At 44.6% G+C, this 21492-nt stretch overlaps 1 protein-coding gene across 8 annotated transcripts; it reads right to left on the reverse strand.

Moving 5' to 3' along the window:
• Positions 1-12135: 12135 nt before the first annotated feature.
• On the reverse strand, positions 12136-20396 carry PRSS23 (serine protease 23). 8 transcript variants are annotated; one of them, XM_064505158.1, is made up of 3 exons: positions 20265-20396; positions 16042-16142; positions 12136-15355 (listed from the first exon to the last, which is right to left on the reverse strand). In XM_064505158.1, the coding sequence occupies exon 3, from the start codon at positions 15340-15342 to the stop codon at positions 14224-14226; it is 1119 nt and encodes a 372-aa protein (XP_064361228.1). In that variant the 5' UTR covers positions 15343-15355; positions 16042-16142; positions 20265-20396; the 3' UTR covers positions 12136-14223. The 8 variants fall into 8 exon arrangements, with proteins under 8 accessions (XP_064361228.1, XP_064361229.1, XP_025961865.2 ...); XM_064505159.1 differs by lacking the exon at positions 20265-20396 and adding an exon at positions 19795-20229; XM_026106080.2 differs by lacking the exon at positions 20265-20396 and adding an exon at positions 19730-19761.
• Positions 20397-21492: the final 1096 nt, after the last annotated feature.

Raw genomic sequence — 21492 nt, forward strand, 5'->3', positions numbered from 1 at the left:
GTGAGATAAGGAGATAAGAAGAGGTGAATTCCAGGCAATAGTGGAGAATGAATGAGAAGGAAATTCTCAGCGATGAGAGTCATGGCAAAGGCAGATGCAGAGACAAGTGGAGAAAATTTGTGGAAGAGAAGGAGGGACCAAGAGAGCATGTGGAGGTTGTGCTCAGAGCTCAAGAGGAGAAAACCTATAGAAAGGAATGAAAAATAGGTAAGTCACCTTTGAGGGTCTTGAATGGGAAGGTGGCAACTGTGGAACTGAATAGCGTCATACTGCCCCAGTTCCTGGAAGAAGAGTTAGCCAGATCTTGCAGGCTTTCTCATGCTGAGAGCTGAAATAAAATTGCTCCATATTTCCCCCAACCCTATGAAGAACAACCATGAGCAACCTTGCACATGATTTGGGTTTTTTGAAGGTGTGTGGGGAAATTTTTCACTCACAATACAGCATCAAATCTTGCTCAGCTACTGTTCTACCCTGCAAAACATCCTCAATGTGGGGTCTTCAGAGCATTTTAAAACAGTATAGTTTGCATGTTTTCATGTCTGGAAGGTCTGTATGGCACTCTGACAACATGTGCACAAATTTTGTAAGGATGAGAAGAAACAGAGGGAAAACTCAAGCTGTGAGGTTCCCAGTCAAAGCAGAATATACTCTGGCTTTGAGATTTATGTTATAATGTCTTACATGGATTTGGAAAGATCACATACGAAGAGAGAAAACAGTAGCTAAATGCTGCAGAATGCAGCTGAGAGGAAGCAATTAGGCAGGAGTGACGGAGGCCTTTAATGCAAAGTTCCCAGGTATCTGGGATAGAGACACACACCTAAAAATCACACCAGAAAAACAGGAAATCCTCTTTGAAGGTCATAGCCATTTTCCTGTTCCTGAACCAATACAAAGAGATTTGGTGGAAATAGGTAGGCCTTCTGGTGAATATGGACATTTCTGTTTGATGTGGTCAAAACATCGGAGCAACACAAAATGTGGAATTAGATATGAAGCAGTTTTCCTAACTCCAAGGTGTTTTTCAGAGAGAAGGCAGGGGCGTGTGTCAGCCAGCACGAAGCAAACACTCCTTGCAGAGAGAGGAAGGGAAGGGTTTGAAAGTGGGAATGAAAAGTGAACTTACCAAATATAATGGAAAGACACAAAGCCCTGTAAATATCAGTCAGGGACAATTTCAATTTCAATTTTTTTTCAGTACTGCATTTAGCTATAGTTTCCTTAATGTATTGTGCCTGAGGCACATAAGTGGGTTAAGGAAGAGGAGTGACTGTCCTCGGACCCATCCCAGGGCTGTCTGGTAATTCGAAGAGTGTGCTGTGAGGGAAAGGCTGGCTTGCATTTTCCTTTGAGGACTTCCCAATCAAATGTCAATGGCTTTCATTGGATCCCAGAAAATAAGAAGAATTCACAAAGATGGGCAGGATCACTCAAGATGTGCCACAGAGCACACATCTGACTCAAATCCCTTTGAATTTTAAAAGGAAAGGATGTATGTTCCAGGCTGACCTTGCTAACCTCTCTATAGTACTTTGATGTCGCTGTAACAGTGTCTGAGTATCTTCCAGACTTAACAGTTTTAGCTGTTGGCTACCTTTCCAAGACAGGAAAGTTCTGTTCTCCTTTATTTCCACAGTGTAACTGGGCTCAGCTCCTTCTGGAGACAATAGAGAGAAACAAATATTATTGAGTGATTCATCTGACCTATTTTAAACACCGACATTTAGGGTAGCTTGAATATGACCTATAACGTGGCTTCTTCTCTCCATTGACAGTAAAGAAGTGTTTATCACGTCTTAGACATCTTCATTTACTCACTCAGAGAGACTAAAGCCCAGGGTCTAATTGCCTTTATTTTACTGGAGTAAATATTTAAACATCTTCCAAATCTGTGCATGGTTACATAGACCGGGGAAGTAAATCCAGGCCTAGCTTCCAGGCTAACCTCTGACTGCTGGATAACTCTTCCTTCTGGATCTAGTACAAAATCAGCAATGGTTTATTTTCAGCCTCCCCTTCAGTTACAACAAAATTCTCTGAGGAGGCCGATATGGTTTGAGATCTCTGTTCAGCAGAGCATAAACGTCACCAGAAATTCAAATCTCAATATTTCTTCCATGTTAAAATTCTTGCTCAGCATCAGATTGCTTGTTTCATCATTTGAAACTTAATCCTAACCCTAATTTGTCTCCAATTTGCACACCACACCAAGTCTATCTAAACTGACATCTTCCTGGATAACTTTGCTTCGGAGTATTTACATCTGAATCGTGGCAGCTCCTCTCATCATTGCTTTCCCTTTGAGCTGTTCTAGGGCTGTTGCCCTCTCCTGTTTCAGGTCCTCTGTTCCCTAATTCCCACCAGCCCTCAACTACAAGTCTCCGAACTCACTGATTCTTCCAGTTATTGAGGTTACCTGACACTTTGCTTTATAAAATCATGCCTGAAGGTCCTGAGATCTTTGCAAATACAAACCGCACAGCCTAACATTCACACTTCGGCTGACATGTTAGGGGAAACTTCACTCACAGTTGCCTGACTACTCCTGGGATGAACCAAGGAGAGTAAAAAATTGTTTCACAGGTTTCAAAAAAAAAAAATAGTGACATTTTGGGTAAAAAGGAGGTGCTCTAGTCCTATCATATTTGGAAGAGGAGCTTATCTTTTATCAGGCCAAGTGTTTTTGCAGCAGTTGTATTTCTCTTCTTGTTTTCTAAAAATCTGCTCAAATTTGACCAGTCTCTAAGATCTCAAAAAAAATGCTCTACAGAGACTTCTTCAGTGCAAACAGCTACAGTCTTTGAAGAGTCCATCCTTACTGCGCATGCTCACACCTTTCACTTTTTTCTTAGATGTGCTCGAACCATTCACACTCATGAGAGTGAGGCACTAACCAGGGCCTGGTACTAAGCAGACTGCAAAGGCATTGAATCCACCAGACAGTCGAGACTGCTCCAGCTGAAGATAATGGGACAAACACGGACTTTCGCACGGATGAGGAGCTGTGCCTGGTGCTGGGACCAGGGGTTGGCACTCTGTATCTTCTCTGCTCAGGGTGACCACTTCTTGCAGATGCTCCCAGGAGCACCAAGAAAGAAGCATTCTGATTTCGACATGGAAATGATTAAATAGGAATGGGCAGAGAGGAAGGATTAGGGGGCAACTAGAAATCTGGGATTAGGAAAGAGTGGAAGAAAAGACAGGGAAGTTGAGGAAGATGTAAAATTTTCTGTGACTCTGTAACTTGCAGGGCTTGGTTTGGGACAGGCAGTCAAAGATATTGACTTGGAATCAATCTGGAGGTGACATAGGCTGAAGACGGGAATCCATGGCTAGAATAAAGCCTCCTCTCCTCTTCTTCTGTCTCTGCGAGATAAGAAGGCAGCTCACACTGCCGGTGATAGGAACCAGCCAGTGGTGATGGGGCGAGGTTAAAAGGCGAGAGGAAAGCCAGAAAAGAGGTGATGAGCTGTGGAAGGAGTTGGGGACTGGGCCGAGAAGCCTGGTGGCTGAGATTGTAAGCAAAAAGGTTTTGTATTCATTGTGCTCTCAAAGGAACTTGGAGCTTGAATTAATTGCTTCACAAAGACGGGGGAGGAATATCTCCCACTGAAATAGAGCAGGCATGGAAAAGGGTTCCAGGGTAGCTTGGCTCATTCGCAGAAACTCTGTGTACCGTGACCTCATCATTTGCAGCTTTAATGCTGTCTTTTTCTGTCTGGATAGGCTTTTCACAGGTTTATAGGTCAGCCCCCACTATGGGAGCCAGGCATCTCCAGACAGAGGTCCACTCTTCCCATCCTCCTGGTCTAGGATTTTTATAGATACCTCTTGATTTAGACCTTCCTGGAAAAAGCTCTTGACGGCTGGACAGTCATAGGTCAAGGGAAAGGGCTGAATCTCACGCATCACTCTGTGGGTAGACATGGTCTTGCAGTTGGACCCCAGAAGACACAAATCCCATATAGTTTAAGAGACATGATTCGTGTTTTCAGCCTGCTGGTACCCAGACCTCACAGCAGCTGGTGGATATTGCCATTTTTGGTATAAAGGCAGTTGTTGGGCTTGACACTGTGTTTGACATGAAATTATGATTTTGTTTATGAAAAGATTGCTTCTTCATCACTTCCTTCTGCATGAGAATGGATTGAATCCAAACATATTCTTATCTTCCTTCCCTTCTCAGGCTGGGCTGGCTCATGCCCGTCTGTATTTGAAGAGTTGTTCAACACTCCAAAAGAAGTGGCGCCAGCTTTGTTTCCAAGCTCCCATTACTCATCTTCTTTATCGCTTAGCTAAAACTTTAACAGATCTGTTTTGCTAGACCATTTGAGGTTGGAGGCTATGAAGAACTTCAAAGGTTTTTAATAGCAGCTTTGCACTGATCTTTTAAAAGGACCATCTAGTTTGATTAAAAGTAAACCCCACTCACAATACTTCATGAAACTTTACTGATCTATTTTTAGTGCATCACAATTAGACTTGCGGAGAGGGGGAAATCCCACCGACTAAACAGGACGCAAGGGAAGGATGGAGCACGTCTCCATCCTGTATTACCTAGGTACTCATTAACTCTCTGATAACCAGTTTAGACAACACAAGGTGAAAAGTCTCCAGCACCAGATGGTACTGATGAGGAAGAAAGAGGAGTGGAGCAGACGAAAAACTTGGCAGGAAAATATGCAGAGGAATTTCTGCTCGCTAAGGCAGAGATTGGAATCTGAGAGCCCTAAGTTTAACCACTCCTTCATTGACAGGAAATTTCTGAGAAACATAAGGACAAAGATAACTTATCCCTGGTTAGAGTGCTGGCCCACCCTAAAAAACCCAGCTAACTAGCAATAACAGTTGCTGACTTAGCTCAAGTGATGGAGTGTCTGTGGTGTAAAACACAAGCGTGTTTTACACAATCCAAGTGTGCCGCTGACCTACGTGGGTACCAGCTGGGTCGCTGTAGAATAATTTAAGGTTGCAAAATTCAAACTATTCTGAAGATCAGAAATGTGAGTATTCTCTTTGCCCACACAGTTTTGATTCAAGATCAATATATGGAGAATAAAACTTCTTAATCACACAGTTGCATATACTTTCTTGAATGTGTCCCAAAGCATTACAACATAGCCTCATCCTTTGCCAAAAAGAATATTCCTCTTATAATTTTTTTAATAAACAAAAGTCAAAATAAGGCAGTGACAGTGTGAAAGGTTTTCTTTAGAAATGATCAGTTACTTCAGTGATATCTTTCCAGTTGCATGAAAGTGAGTCATCATGATGAGGACAGCATTTTTACAAGCTTAATGAAAAGTTTATCTCTGACTAATGGAGAAGAATTTTATTGATGAGGATCCTACATAGACTTTCATATACTCATTGTGTAGATAGACAGATATTTTTGGAATGCATCTCCTGATGAGTTATGAGGGCTCTTATTAATCCTGTCTGTCATTTTTATTGAAAGCCAAACAGATTGCGTATAGTACATAAAGATCTCCGATGGCAAGTAGCACAAGAATCCCAAAGAGCAAAGCAAGTCATGCTTTCTCTTTTATATGCATTATAACATACCATGTTCTGCCTTGGTGGGAACACTTAGCAGACACATATGCAACACCCAGATTTGCATCAAAAATATGTGCAGTGCCTGGATTTTGTAGCCCCTCTCAGGGGCAGTTTGCCAACACATTGCATAGGGATTGTTAACTATGCAAGTGCAGAGGACACGCTCAACCCTGTATGGGACACAGAGCTTGTAGCCAGAGAAGGAAAGCGTATGGACTGCAGTCCAGGAAACTTGCTGAACCCCTCGAGGGCACAACATGGTGAGCTGTGAAGGGGACACGTTTCCTACCTGACCACTGACAACAGAGAGATGTTGCTCTCTCTACCACTGAGCAGCTTAGCTAGAATTTTATACTGCTAAAATGTCACCCATCTCTAGGGAACCTGCTTATAACCACTCCGAAAAAATCCTGTTATGTCAACCATTTTCCCAGGCGTTCTCTGTCAGCGGTGCCACAGTGCCTTCCCTTCTCTCTGGAGACAGACAAGGTCCATCTGTCCGTCCCACCCCACCAGAACATCCTCTCAGAGTACTTCTGGATTGTCATCTTCACCGCAGCTACAGCAAGGGTAACGTTAATGGCACATTTCCCTTAGGACAACATTAATAGGATGTGATAGCTTAAAAATGACCCAGACAGCAAGAGCAGACATAAGTTAAGTGAATAACACTAGGTTGTGGCAGTTGAGAAGCACACAGAAGTTGCAGGCTTTAATTTAAAGGATATAGTAGCAATGGTACTTGGTCTCCCATGAAGTGCAGCCCTCAAATGTATTAAATATATTAAATTCAGAAAGATCGTAAGAGTCTTTTATAAGAGTTCATTAAATCTTGCAGCCTGTTCCCATTGCACTCTCAGCCTTCAGACCTGTCACAGAAACAAGTCCACATTGCTGGGCATGCAGGTCCCTGTGGCTTCCTCCTTCAGAGCCAGCATCAGGGTTTTTGGAAAAACAACGCAGTAGGAAGCAACCCACTACAGCGATGGAGCCAGCGTTTGGTACAAACATAAGGAAAAGTCTCGCTATGCCTCAGCACGGAGACTGCAGTGTTCCCTACATCACAACTCTCTACACGAGGGAAGATGTTACAGAAATTTGGGAGCAGTTCATGACAGAGATGAGCAAAACAAAACCCAAATGAGCCAGTGAAGAGATATGGCAGCACCTTAGTCAAATCTAAACTTAGCATTCCCCATGGGACTTGTTGCAGCAAGGATGCAGGGATGCTCCTGCTCTGGGCGGTGGGGAAGTGGAGACCCCGGCCGCCCCCACTTGCGCTGGCCATCTGCACGCGCAGGCGGTGGCCCATGCAGAAGGGACAAGGTGATGGGCCGGGCTTTGCTGTGTGCACTCGCAGCAGCCAGCCAGGTCCCTACCACTAAGGTGGATGTGCCATGGCCCTGGGAACACCAAGGCCATGGCAGAGAAGAGCAATTCGGAGGGCAGCACAGCTCATGTCGGCAGCATCTCCGAAAGAGCTGGGGAAGTAGGATGGTGTGACCCAGCGCCGGCATTTGCCACTTGGATTAGTGATTTCACTCATGTTCAAATATGCGAAATATTTCATATCCCAAACAGAGGATTTCTACTAAAGCCCTCCATAAACTGACTTCACAAACTGTTACTGTAATCTTTCCAGACTGCAAGAGCCAAAGCTGGGAGGAAAGAGAGGGCAACACTGCTTTTTATGGGGAAAAAGAAGAATTCTTGTATTTCCAGATGTCTCACAAACCTTTCAAATGTAGGGGAAGATGCTGTGACAGCAGATTTTATATTCCTTAGCTTCAGAATCACTTCAGAATTGTGTTTTATCTGAGATCAAAAGAATGAGCTGTTTTATCATCATGATGATGCTAAAGATCTTTTATCTGCTCAAATTAATAACAATGCAAATCAGGCAGCTACAGAGCACAAAAATCACTGTTCTGTCTTTAGGTTTTATCTGTGGTTTATTAGCTTCTAAGCTAGCAGCTATACGAAGGAACAGAACCCATACGGTGTTTATATTCTGGATTTCAGCTTAATAAAAATGAATGCGTACAACTTTTTGTTACGTTTGAACTCAAGATAATTTTGAGGTTTTGTCTCATAAGACTCAAAATTATTTTGGTAATATTACTCTAAAAACTCTGCCATAAAACTGAAATCTTAATTGGAGTATTTATTTCTCATGAACATTAAAATGAAGATGGAACTGAGAGTGAAGAAATAAGCCAACTATTTCGCACACAATTTATTGCAGATTCTTAGCATTGCTGAAGCAATGATTTCACTATTAATAATTGTTTTTGGCGAACCTCATCTAACTGGATTTCAGCAAAGCAATTGAGATGGTGCCATATAGCGAATTATTAGTAAAAGGGTCTGGCTGAAGCAGAGACAAAAGGTGCTGAAAGAGGAAGCATCAAGGTAGGAGGAGTTTATAAGTATAGTCCCTCAAGCATCATTCTTAGTCTTAATCAAATACATCTACCAGTAACATTTGCACAAGAAGAAGGAGCACATTAATAAAATTTGCTGATGACACAAAGCTGGGAGGCATCTTGGCTATGAAGGAGGAAGAGAATATCTTACAGGAAGAACGGAGGGAGCCAGCTACTGAAGAAAAACCTTAAAGATAGTTCATTATACAAACCACAGGATCATCTCCTTAAAAGGAGAGTGTATTTCCTGAGTGGGCTCTGGTGGAAAGGAGAGCCAGGAGATCTGTTGTTATGAGGAGGATTGGCAAATGTGAATTGCTGATGTGGGTGTCTGGCCAGGCCCTCCAGTGTCTCTGCAATACCTACAATGTTGGGTCCAGCTAAGGCATTTAAGTTCAATTTGCATAACCTTTATTTCAGGGAAAATATGTTCCAAAGCTATCCACATATCCGACACATTCCCACTGGCCCAAATGGCTATTTTTCCCCCACCCACACATTCTGGGAAAGTCGTCCCTGCCCTTTCACTGCCCACAGTGCTCCCTCCAAAGGGCTGGCTGGAGAAGTGCTCCCACGCGGCTGCTGACATTTCAACTGTGCGGCAGAGCCCTTTGCACACCCCAAAAACAATAGTGGGCTTGGTTGGGTGTAGGATTATGCCCAGCATGACATTTTCTTCCACCCCACGCCTTCTTTGCTGACTGAAGGTTTTATAACACCATGCAGGCCAGAGAGCCCCCGTCGTTCCACCTTCCTCTCGGAGGCATGCATCTGCTGGGTTTTGGTAACACCTTTTAGCAGAGAAGTCAGCAACCGGCATTTACAGAAAAACTGCAACTGGACTTGGAGAGCCATCCTCAGGACAGAGACCTCGTGCCTGTGTGTCTCTCTGGAAAGCATAAAAAATAGAAGCGTGCCGCTCACTTGCAGGAGCCATTGCAAAGGCAGCCCATGTGCTCCACTCAGAAAGAAAAAGACCACAGTAAAGTTGGACTCCCAGCAAGCCTCTGTAACTCAGACAAAATATGAGTTTATAAGCAAGAGAATTTTGTTGAACAGCATTTATGAGGTACACTATCAACTTCCAAGCAGGGCAAGCATCATGCTCACCGTGGGGACCAGAGCAATGCCACAGGAAAAATCAACTGAAGTGGGGGCTAGTCAGGAGTCCATTAAGAAATAGCCTTTTATAGTGATTCACAGAAATTGAAGCTTTGTTGAAACATCCTGATTTCAAGCAAGTTTTTATCAGAAAAGTTTCTTTCATCCAGGAGGAAATTTTTAGTCAAAACCAGAACAAGTGCCACCTGCCTGCCCCAGAATGATCAGAACAGCTAGTCGCTATTTCATGAACACACTCCTCGTACTGGAGTTGGCCAGACTTGTCAGAAGAATACTATCTCCCCATCAAATCAGCAAGAACAATGATTTCCAAAACTGAAATGAGTGAAAATGAGCAAAAACAAGCACATGTCAGTTAACATATATCAGATATTTTCATTATATGGACTATTTAAATGGAATACTTTATATCATGGCCATTTGCTTGGTGAAGTAATAAAAGCATCTAATTTCTTGTATATCTTTATTGACCTGTACTCATCTTTTAAATAGAATTTGTCCAAAAAAAAAAAAAAACCCACCATCCATAAAATGTTTATAGAAGAATACTGATCATCTCTCTTTGAGCCACGATCACTTGATTACAGTTAGAGATTGAGATAAAGATAAAGAACAGTATGACCCTGCTTCATGACTCAGCCAGTTCCTGTTTAGTTCAATGGCAAGTTATGCGGATACACAAAGCATCACTGATAGTTTTATCCTGGGAATAATCAGTGTAGATGATATTCGGGTATGCTGTTTCTATTCTAATTCAATCATTTACCTAAATGAGCCCACACTACCTTTAAGAGCAGACACAAAACACATGCAACTTAATAGTCATCACATGAGACAGGAAAAGATCATCTTCTGGATAAAACAAGCAATTTAGATGGAAAAGATCAGGTCCCTAATTCTCCTCTCTTTCACACCTACGATTTTCCTGTGTAGCTATAGACAAGTCACAATCTAAACTTTTCATATGCAGGTGCCTAAAACAGGCCTCAGAGCTGGCATTTAAGCCCTCATTTTAAGAGGCTTAATCTACTTCAGTTCATAACTTGTTCTTTTGTTCCTAGTGGAACAGGGAATGGCAATGAACAGTAGTATTCATAAGAACACTGCACACATGCATATCCATATATGTGCATACATACATAGCGACCAATTAGCTACTTAAAACCTTCCTTTTGCAGTACATCATATTGCTCTTCTTCGTTGCTCTGCTCTGTCCACCCTTCCTTTTCATTCCAGGAAAGCAGAAAAGTTTTTACCCACCCATCATACTTTAGCCATTCTTTGAAAGCTTCTTTTCTAAAGGACTTTGCGTATTGCATTGGCACTCTACCAAAACTGGCTAACAAATGGCAGATTAAGCGGCAACACGGAAAAGAATTTCAAGCATGTATTATACTTGCTTGGAGTTCAGCATGCAACTTTAAGATGAGAGCTGCTCTCTAAACGGCCAGGCCTGGGAATTCAATTGCAAAGCGATTACAGATGCAAGGAAAATACCTTTCCTCTGAGAAAGAGACTTGCTGATACTCTGCAGCCTTCAGTGAATTAAGTTCACTGTGTGTTCTGCAAGAGCTCACGATGTCTTGTGCTTTCTCGATACTTCAGCTTCCATTTCCAGTGCTGCACTCTGTAGCTATATCAGATTAACTAGGATTTATCTCATGTCAGCCTTTTAAAGATGCAGTAACAGAAGATTATTATCCATTTACAAGCAAAACAGTCTCTCTATATCCATCCTCTGCTCTGCATTAAGATACAAGAATAATGATGCGCTTGATTAAATTCTGCAGGTTATCAGGAGCCATGATCAGTTGGACAATGAAATTTCTAGCCTGTAAAGAATCTAGTTACTCATGTTTTCTTGAGGACCTCATTTTGCTGCGTGGCTCGCTCTCTCGTGCTTTAAAGGCCTGGTTTTAATAGAGCCATTTTTACAGCATCAAAACAAGCATACTCAGGAGAGTATAATTTCTAGAACTGCTCAGCAGTGGCCTAACCCTGCTCCCCATGAATACACCAGCAACATTCCCACCAACTTAGATGGGCACATGTGGAACGATGCTGAGCTTTAGCAAAAATCCTACCCAGGTTGTCTGAGATTTTCTTTTCTTTCTAATAACAGTCTGAAATGTTTGCATATTATAGATATATATATATAAGCAATATAATAGGAATATATATACACAATGTACTATATGTAGTATACATAATGTATATATATAGTATACAATATAGTATATAGCAGAAAAAGAGAGAGATTCTCTGATTCCATATTATTGTAAACTTCCTGCATAATTTTTTTTTAAACCAGCTCACATTATGCCAGCTCATTTGCCTTCTGCTCAACTCCACTCTGCCAGTCTTAACGGTCTCTCTCAATGTCATCTTGAGAGAAGGACAGAGCTCAGCCTATAGTCCGACTAAGTACTTGAACTTATATGCCAGCGGATGGGAAATACATCCAGCAAACCAGGACTGATGTTCTTAAGCCCACATGAAGTAGGGTGCACATCCTGAGATGAGGAAAGGTGTACAGGTAGCAATCCCCAAGTCAAAGAGTAGAACATTTCTGCACTCCAATGTCCCTCTGAAATCTCTGGCTCTCAATGTTGGCTTCAGAGGAACTGCATCAATTGAAAGAGAAGGAAGATGGACCTGATTATACTGACTGATTCAATCTCCTCCATAGTTTAGCCATCCTAAAGCTAACAACAGCAACAACAAAAAAAGGTCACTGAAGTCTAATAGGCTATTTTCAGCTTTAATCTGAGCCCATGACTGGTTTTGGAATGGCAACAATCATACAAAAGCTAAGAGTGATGACTACTGACCAAGGACACACAGTACAGACAAAAAGATTACCTATATAATGGATGAGGACACAAGAAAGAGGAAGCAAAATACATAGGGAAACAGTATTAAGAATGTTGATACATCTGTGCTGTATTTGAATGTCTTTACAAATAAGTAATTGTGAAATGCAATTAAAAGTACAACCCAAGTATAGCACAAATACAAGAATGTCTGCATTGGAATTCCATAACTTTTCTTTATTCACTGTGATACATTCAAACAAAAGTGCTCCAGATAACAGCCATAAAAGTAAAGGAAATCTAAAATAAAAAGGCAGAAGACGACCATCAGATACATACGGTGATTATTCATATTTCAAAGCATTAGTAACTGCTTGTATCCGAGTGCACCAAAAATCCACGTGGAAACCCACATGGAACATGGAAACATGGGCCCACACAGGGTCCATGTTTTTGTATGCTGCGCCTATAAAAATAATAATCATAGGCAGCTCTAGCAAAAATGCCCTTCAGAACTAGAGCTGAAGCCATCACAAAGATAAAGCACCATCAGGCATATGTTTACAAATGCCACAGTAATTAGTAAAGTGAAAGAAAGGCTTAACTGAACTAACATTTTCCTCATATAGCACAGGGCAACTGCCTAGCCTCATTCCTTCCCAGCTCTGCCATTTCACACGAGGGGCTTGTGTTTGCCCCACAACACCAGTGCCAGGTGCAATGTGGTGAGCTTCAGGAGACAGTGAGAGACAGAAGGAAGAGAAACTGGAACTGGAGCCAGTGTCTATCCTCCTATTCAAAAAGTGTCGTTGTGGCAGCATGTACTTAACCATGTTACTGCAATACAGTGGCAAAATCCACCTGAGAAACACTGTACAGACCACACTGACTTCCCAGTGCTCTTTGCTGAGCTACAAATATTTGGCTGGGCTGATTTTTTACTGTGGTTCTTGTTTTAAACTACAATTCTGCTACAGTAAAATAAGTCACTTGTGTTGATAAGAGACAGCAGGGCATCACTTCATCGCTAACTGGGAGTACATCCTACAATCTGGCTCTATTCCAGCTGCAGAATTACTGAACTGTGCATATGACAAGAACTGCTGGTGACTCGAAAATCTGATGGGGACAGGAGGAATCCTGCCCCAAACAACACAAGAAACAGAAGTGAAGATGCTGTAAAAATTATCTTTGAAAGGGACATGATGGAGAGACACTCATAAATCTAGAGTTACTCTGCCTTATGTATTTGTGGGTAGAACAGCACAGATCTTCAACAAAAAGGGAAAAAAAAAAAAAAAATCGATAAAACCTTTGTCCTCCTCTCCCCTTGACCTGCTTTTCAACCAGCAACTCAGATGGCGAGCAAGACCAGACAGGCCTCCCCTGCAAAGAGTCTGAGTTGCTGACAAGAGATTTTCCTTAAAAGATCACAGATCACAACAGAAGACAAGCCTCTGTCCCCACAGGCTTTCTATAATAGTATATTCATAGGGATGCTGCTAGGTGTAAGGCTATGCCCCAGCTGCTGTAAAGGATTTAAGTCAATGTATTTGTGTTTATCAAAGCAGGATGCAATAGCATTGTTCATATGACCAACATCACCTTCACAGTTAAGTCCTTGCAAGATCAAGGTCCGTTTGCTCAAAAAGCATTTTTCTTAACTATGTTACTAATAAAGTCTCAAATCACACAGGCTGAAAGAAGTTTAGAAATCTTATGTAGTTATTTACCCTTCACGCTATTTGTGTGGCATTTATCTCCCACAGTGCATGCCTTGCCCTTTTCACACTCCCCTTCTCATGCAGGAACACAAACCTGTAATGTTTGTGTTGCAAACACCATTAAATGCCCTTCTGCAGCGCCCAACAGCATAGAAATATTTTCTTTTAAAAGTTCAGATCAAAGCATTTCTACTAATCCTAGGATTTATTAAAACAAACATTGTAGGCATGAGATAGTCAACAGCGTCCCTTTTATAAGATTCTTTGGAGACGGTTCCGATTTTGTACTGTTTACTGACCCGCCCCTAATTAATCTTCAGTTGCTCAGCTGCAAAGTCAGCAAGTCCACCTGCTCCTTCCCCATCCTGAAGACGTTCCTCTCTCCCCAGTTTCTAGCTGTAATGGCTGCACCACACAACCACTGTCCTGAGAACAAGGTGGCTTGCTTGCAAAGCTATAGATCACATCCTGGTGTTGCAAAAATCGTATCACACACATTTGCAGCAGAAGTCTAGCCTTTCCTCAGAGGAGTAATTAAAACCAGTCACTAAGTGCTTTCAAGGAGTTTCATCGTCTTTATCCTTCCCTGCAGTCAAGGTAGTTGCCTTTGATCCAGTAACATATCTGTGCATATTTGAGGGGTGTGATGCGAACAGCTACATTGAAATCCTGTGGTGTGCCATTCATGTCCACCCACTGATGGCCTGAAAATATTCCAATAATTTTACGCTCCCATTTGTGATTCTGCCTCTTCCACATCCTCACATACACCCCCGATCCACTCGCACCTGGCTGGGCATCACACTGCTGGTACAACAGGTCGTATGTTTCATCTTTGACATCACAGAAACGGTAAACCAGGTTTCCCGGCCGATCATTGTCATAGCCAGAGAAGTGAATCCTCCCTCCAGGTAGGTGCCTTGCCGGTGGGCTCACACCTATCTTCATAAACTTTCTTTTATGAGGCTTCTTGAGCTCCAGCAGGGCATAGTCATAATCCATGCCAATATCATTGGCATTTCCTTTGATCCATCCTTTGGGAACATGGGTTCGTTTCACTCTGATCCACTGGAATTTCATTTTCTCAGGCATTGTCGAGCTGGTAATATTGGCCCCTCTGCTGCCATCTTTCAGTTTGGGCTTCAGGAACCCCACCCGCAGTTTCTGAGCTCCTTTGACATAACTTTTGCCATCATGGATACAGTGAGCAGCAGTAAGAACATGCTTTTCAGCCACTAGTGTCCCCGTGCAACCCGTAGACAGCTTCACTGATGTGGAGAATGGGTAATTCAACAAGAAGTCCTTCCCAAAAATGCTAAACCTGCTGTCATATCCATAGATCTGCCTCTTAGTTCGAGATTTGCCTTGAGACCCCTCACCACTGTTGCTCAGAATATATATGCCCACTTCAGTTTCAGTGAGGCTACCGTTAGCATACAAGGTTTCATAGGACAGGTAGTTCTTCACTTCTTCATACGTTGGCAGCGGGGAACTTTTGTGGCACGCTGGGCCACAAGGAGATACCACTTCCAGTTTGGTCTCTGCATCAAACCGTGGTTTGTCCAAGTTAAGGGTAGACTGTGGCAGGATGACTGGAACTCTGTAAGATGGCCAAGTTGGCTTCCAGTGGGAACTGGAGGGCAGCACATCTTTAGCAGCACACAGAAGGAGGATTAAAGTAGACAAGCCTGCCATTCTGAGTGCCAGTCTGCGGAAAGCAAAAGAAAGTTCAGTTACTCATCCAAATATGTTGCAAGATTACTCTAGACCGCTACGCAATAGTTTGCCAACCAAGCATAGTTTTTAGTATTGCTTTTAAGTGTCTTACTGAAATTAGAGACTGCAAAGTTTGGTGTCCATGGAAGGAGGAAACCTGTATAATGCATCATAATTACATAAAAACATGCTGGCCCTTGGAGATACTTACGTTATAGGTCTGTTATTAGGTTACATCACGGCGTTGGTTTCTTCTTTTTAGAAGACTTCACTCTATGAACTTACTTACATTGTATATTCAAGAGCTTCCAGGTTATGTGGCACATTGCATCACAAAACTGGTCCTGCTCTACAAGTCCCATAATAAGGGTCAAGCAATTTAAATGGAGTCAAATATTGTAAGTTCCTCAGGCTCCTCAACATTAAACTACTGCCTTAATCTGTATCTTGAAACAAGCATCCCAGATTAAGACTCGAAACACAGGGACATTTAACCCTTACTGTGTGAAGCACCAACTCCCTATTAACATAATGGGAAGTTATGGCATTTTCTTTATATAACATAAAGAAAATTTATTCTGTACATAAATTCCTGCATTCAGAAGCCATAACTCCTGCGAAAAATTAATGTCTTTTATTTTAGCTAGATTACAGCATTCCCTGGAAGCTCCCACTTACTTTCTGACTCCATTGAGTAAGATCTTCAAAAAAGGTCCTTAAATCACTTTACAGTTTGCCATCTTAGCCAGACACATCAAGCTGATGATAGGAACAGGCAGCTGGAAAAAGAAGGTAACCTGAACATGAACAGGTTTCTAAAACATTACTGCATGGGAGACTCACTTCCCCTTGCAGCTCATACCAGAGGGAGGTTTCTGTTCCATGTAACATTTGCTCTCCCCTAGGCTTACATGGGAAAGAGTGATATGATTGCACAAGAGCAGCTAATGAAATAAGTTTACAGTTCTTGAGGGAATTTTCAGTTAACATACTGACTTATTCCTTCATAAACTCAATTAATTAGAAATGCAAACCAACCCCCCTCTGAGCATGAGGAGGCAAATGGGACTGTAAATGTGTTTATGAACCGCAGGCAGAGTGCCTCAGTCTGCAGAGAACAGCGTGCACTAGTATGGTGTCAAGAAAATGTGTAACTTTAGTTTACTTGAAAATTAGCCATACAGCTGAATCGCTGCAGGAGGCATTGCGCTCTGGGCAAGAAGGCAGGATGCCTCATGCAAAGATTATTCAAACAAAACTTCACAATTATGTTGAGCTTACACATATTTAAACCCTGCTGAGGTTACATTGATCCCAACTGCAGGATCATTCCTGAAATACCTCAAACGAGTAAACGAAAGCAAATCACACAGGAGATGACCACAGCTATCTAAGAATAAAAAGAAAAATCCATTTTGTAGGAATGCTTCATCCCTAAGCTGCATTGAAAAAGACTTCAGAAGCTACAGCCTGCAAAGCCCAAAGATGTCCAACGCAAATATTAGGCCTGGATTCTTTCATAGTTGGTAGCATCATCTTTGGGAATGGATGCTATAACTAAAGCACACACAGCTCAATGTTCAAGATATCAACTGACTCACACAGGAAATCAAAATATTTTGATTCCAAAAAAACTGATGTAGATGAACAGAGTTGATGCTACTTATGCCCACAGAGGCAGGTACTAACTCCTCCAGAAGTCACCATATCAGTTGATAATGTTTTCATTATCAGACAGAATATCACCCTTAAAAGGGCTGTATTTTTTTCTAGAAGGGCTAAACGCTATAGAATGTGTTATTTTATACCTAACAGGCAAGTCATGCTGGAAAACACAGGCCATTCTAAACAGGAATCAGAATTGCATAATCTTGGATGTCACAAAACTGGAAAATAGTTGCTTATTCATTCAAGAGAAACTATCAGCTCCTCTGGCTCCTTCCTGAATAAGGGTATACTCAGAAAACTATGGCACAGATACTGGATGCTGTCTGGGTTTTGCAAGCAATCAAATTGCTGGTTGGTATCAGGATGGCCCAAGAAACACCTGCTGTATAAACAATGATTAGGAAAGTATAGAAAAAGAAGATAACAGGGATAAATGTTACCACTCTATCTCCACAGAGAAAACATACATTAGCATAAGTCCACTGATAACTGTCCTAATTGGTGACAGCGAGGACTGTACATGGTACACGTACAATGTTTACTGGTCTCATAGTTGGGAGCTGAGAACAGACTAAATCACAGTTATGCTGTCCATCACATAACATATCCCATTATTAAAGAGCACATATTTACATGCACAATCTGCTCCCTTCCAGGTCACAGTGAAGTTACTCCAAAAATGACATCTGAAGCTTTTTCGATAGCTGGAATCCCTATTGAAATCGTATCACTAGTGCCACTAGTTGGATGTAAAAATCATTCATGCTAATTGAGTCAATGCTGGCCCTTGGCTTGTTAATTTAGCTGGCAGGGGAAAACTGAAAGCATCTTGTCAGCTGTTATTTGCACGAACAGCCAGATTGCCCTGTGCTCGTCAGCGCAGCGACCTGAGGAAGGGACTGTGTGCCCAGCAGCTTCCCTGCATCCTCCGAGAGCATCAACAGGGCTGAGACGAGGGATTACCTGTCCCTGCAACCTGCCTCCCCTTTTCTCCTTACCATCACCATTACACCAACACCAACACTGGAAAAGCGGTTTTAGTCAGCAGAGGGCAGCCGCCCAATGAGGAGAACAAGACAGAAGCCCAAACTCCAGCTGGTCCCCAAAAGAGGCTTCAGAGGAGCACACCGTATCTCTGTTCTGTGCTCTGTTAAAGTCGCATTTACTCCGCTTCGTATCTCCGAGCACCCACATCCCCTGCCTCCTCTGTGCTATGATCACATTGCAGATGTATGGGATAAAAAAGGCTTTTCATCAGCTACAGAACTTTTCTGTTATCTCAGATGTTATTAGAACTAACCACCATAAAATACAATTGTGAGTCTATGTCTGACCATAGATGCTAAACAGTGCTCACAGACAAGGGCATTTAGTGAAGTCTTCATGATTAATTATGTCTCCAGATGATACATTATTATTGTCCCATTTGTAATAAACTAGCCCTGGGCTGCAGTAAACAGAATAAAGATATCTTATTTATAACAGGGTGCCAAATTATTGCATGATATCTCTTTCTATATAGATCTTTCCTCTTTAAAAAAAATGGCTATGCAGAAAAACAAAGGAATTTAAAAAATTCCATCTGAATTTAAAGAGACCTACCAGTTAACCCCTTCTTTCCCTTTTTCTTTACAGCAAAGAAAAAAAAACAGTTGAAAAAATCTATGTTAAAACACTCTATGTTCGACTACTTACGCGTGGGTGACCACGAAAGCTGTCCTCAAGCACAGCAAACCGGTAAGCAGCAGCGGGCTATCCCGACCGGCTATCACAAAACGGCAGCGAATGAATTACGACGCGCCGCTCCGCCGTAGCACGGTTCTTCTGTTCCTATTTAAACTGTGTCACAAACTCAATCCACCCTTTGACTCTGCACAAAGCCCTGCTCTGACACCCAGCACAGGAACCCCCTAGAAAGCGGTTTGTACACAATCACACTCGCTAAGGGAATTAAAATTGTTTCGAGAATGGACACAGTGACAGCCACCCCGGGGCTCACCGCACTGCCACGACGCTTTGCAGTCACGCTTCCCTGCCGGCGGCGGGCATTCGTGCCTCGGCGCAGATGCTGGCGAAAGGGCCGCCTTGTTTGAACGGGCATGGATCATTTTCTAATAAGCAAGCAATTTTTCTGGAAGAGCTCGCCACTTCGAGGGTGGTTCCTGTGATAGATGGCTAAGCGACGATAAGTCTGGAGCGTACCGCAGGAAAGCCTGCGAACGCAGCAGCCTCCGCCACGTCCAAAATGAAGAAAGTTTTTCCACAGTGCTGCAAGCCAGGACCATTAACACGGCAAAAAAAAGCTAGAGAAAGAGAGCGAGAGAAGGGGAGAGAGAAAAACCTGCCTCACACCGAGCTGTAGAGGTGAACCAAATTACTGCTACTGCTGTGCCAAAATACCTCAGCTGCTTTTCTTCGTCACAGAACTTGTTAAAACACAGCAGAAATAAGTGAGTCGTGCTGTAAGGATTGCAGAAGCCTTGCCCCCATTTAAATGGGACACACACGGCTCTGCCCGGGATGCCGAGGCGGGGGCTGAGGTTTCCCTGCCTCGCTGAGGGTTACGAGCTGCACCAGAAAACCCGAAAGCGACCCTGACGCCGGCAGGCCGAGGGCGGCTGCCAACGGGCTCGGCGGGTATTTTGACACGTGCATCAGAGCGGCGCAAAACGGGGAAAGGGATCGCGCCGCACGTTACCAGTTAGTCCAGGTTTTACGGGCAATTCCTCCGTCTCCTTCCACCGCTCCCCTCCTGCCCCTCACCTCTGCTCGCGGGCAGCGCGGCCCTGGCGTCGCGGGGCGCTGCGGAGCCCACGGGGCGACGGCTCGGCGGCTCTCCCGAAACCAAACCCTGGCGCTCGGGCGAGGAGCGGAGCGGAGCGGAGCGTGACGCCGCGGCTGCTCCTAACTCCTCCCGCGCATCCTCAAGTGCGAAAAGTGGCAAATACGGGGTTTGGCTTTTTTTTCTTCTTTTTTTTTTCTTTTTAACCAGCTGGGACGCTCCGCCGGGCCGAGAGGCGCAGCCTGCCCAGCGTCACCCCCCGGGAGGGCTGGGTCTTCCCCTCCCTCCTTCAGCGGTGATGGCTGCGGGTGGCCCCGGGCGAAGACAGGGGCGCCCGCTCCGCTCCGCTCCACCCTTTTGTCCGCCGGTCCCCGCCGGCTGCCCCCGCGCCGCGACGGCCCCGGCCGCCGGCAGGTGAGGCTGCCCCGCCGCCCGCCCGCCCGCTACCTACCCGCTGCCCGCGGCGGAGTGCCTCCGCGAGCGGCTGAGGCAGGTGGCGGGGCCGGTGCCACCCCTCCCGCCGCCTGCGCGGGGCCGGGGGCGCCTCCCCCTCCCGCGGGGCGGAGCGGCGCGGGGCGGAGCGGCGCCTCCCGCAGGTGCCTCCCCGCCGCCGCCACCGCCACCGCCGAGCCCCGCGCCGCAGCGCGCCCGCCGGCGCAGGCGCCCTCCGCGCCCGCGGGAGGCCGCGCTGTGCCCGCTGCGCCGGGCGAGGCCGCGCCCGGAGCCGCCGCCCCCCCCCCCCCCCCGGGGTGTCACCCCCCTTTTTGCGCTTTCACTCTCATTTTTGGTTTTTTTCCTGAGGAAAACACGCCTTTTTTTCTCCTCCCGCCCCTGTTTCTGCCGTCGCTCGCCCCCCACGTCCCGCCGCTGCCGGGACCCTCAGCCTCGCCCCCGGGGGTGACCGGGCAGCCGGGGCCTGGCGCGGGGGCTCCTCGGGGCCCTGCCGCGGCCTCCGGGGCGTCGCTCGCCGTCCCCAGCTTGGCGGGTCCCGGCGGCGGCCGCCTCTCGCCGGGTGCCGGGCGGCGATGCCCGGGGTCCCCCCGCCGCCACCGGGCAGCAGGGCCGGGGAGCAGAGGCTGGGGGAGCTCTGCGGTCTCTCCCATCTGTTGCCTCATCAGGCAGATATTTGACTTTAATTGTCAGGCACGTTCTTTGTGCGGGCTTTAATTACTCATCCGTCTTGAACCCTCGTAATGATATCTGGCAAGAAGAAGAGGGGGCCGGAGCCAAGAAGGCAAAAAATCCTGCAATGTGTTTTAACTCCCAGAGAAAAATCCACAAAGGGTTTTGCCAAAACTCCCAGCTGATCACTATTACCCCAGAAAGGAAATATAAATTTCGCAGGCATCGATTTATGTGCTGCCTTCCGCTGACCTCTCGGCTGCTACAAAGGAGCAGCAGAGCTGGGGGCGTGGAAGGGTCCACCCTGCTCATGGACCCTGTGTGAGGAGTTGAGGCGCTACAGGAACTTAAATTCATAGATGCGATTTTTAAACTTGCATTTATTTGGATCTAGCACCAACCCCGTTTCGGTCTGCAAAGGGATTGTGGCAGAAGGTTGGAAAAAGCGAGCAGTACAAAAAAATGTGAAAAACTAAGAAGTCCGTGCTGGCAGACAACCTTTTCTCAGCTAACATGGATGATTAGAGAAGAGTTGCAACATCGGGAGCGGTCCCCAG

Source organism: Dromaius novaehollandiae, chromosome 1, assembly GCF_036370855.1.
Source record: "Dromaius novaehollandiae isolate bDroNov1 chromosome 1, bDroNov1.hap1, whole genome shotgun sequence".
NCBI lineage: Eukaryota > Metazoa > Chordata > Aves > Casuariiformes > Dromaiidae > Dromaius > Dromaius novaehollandiae.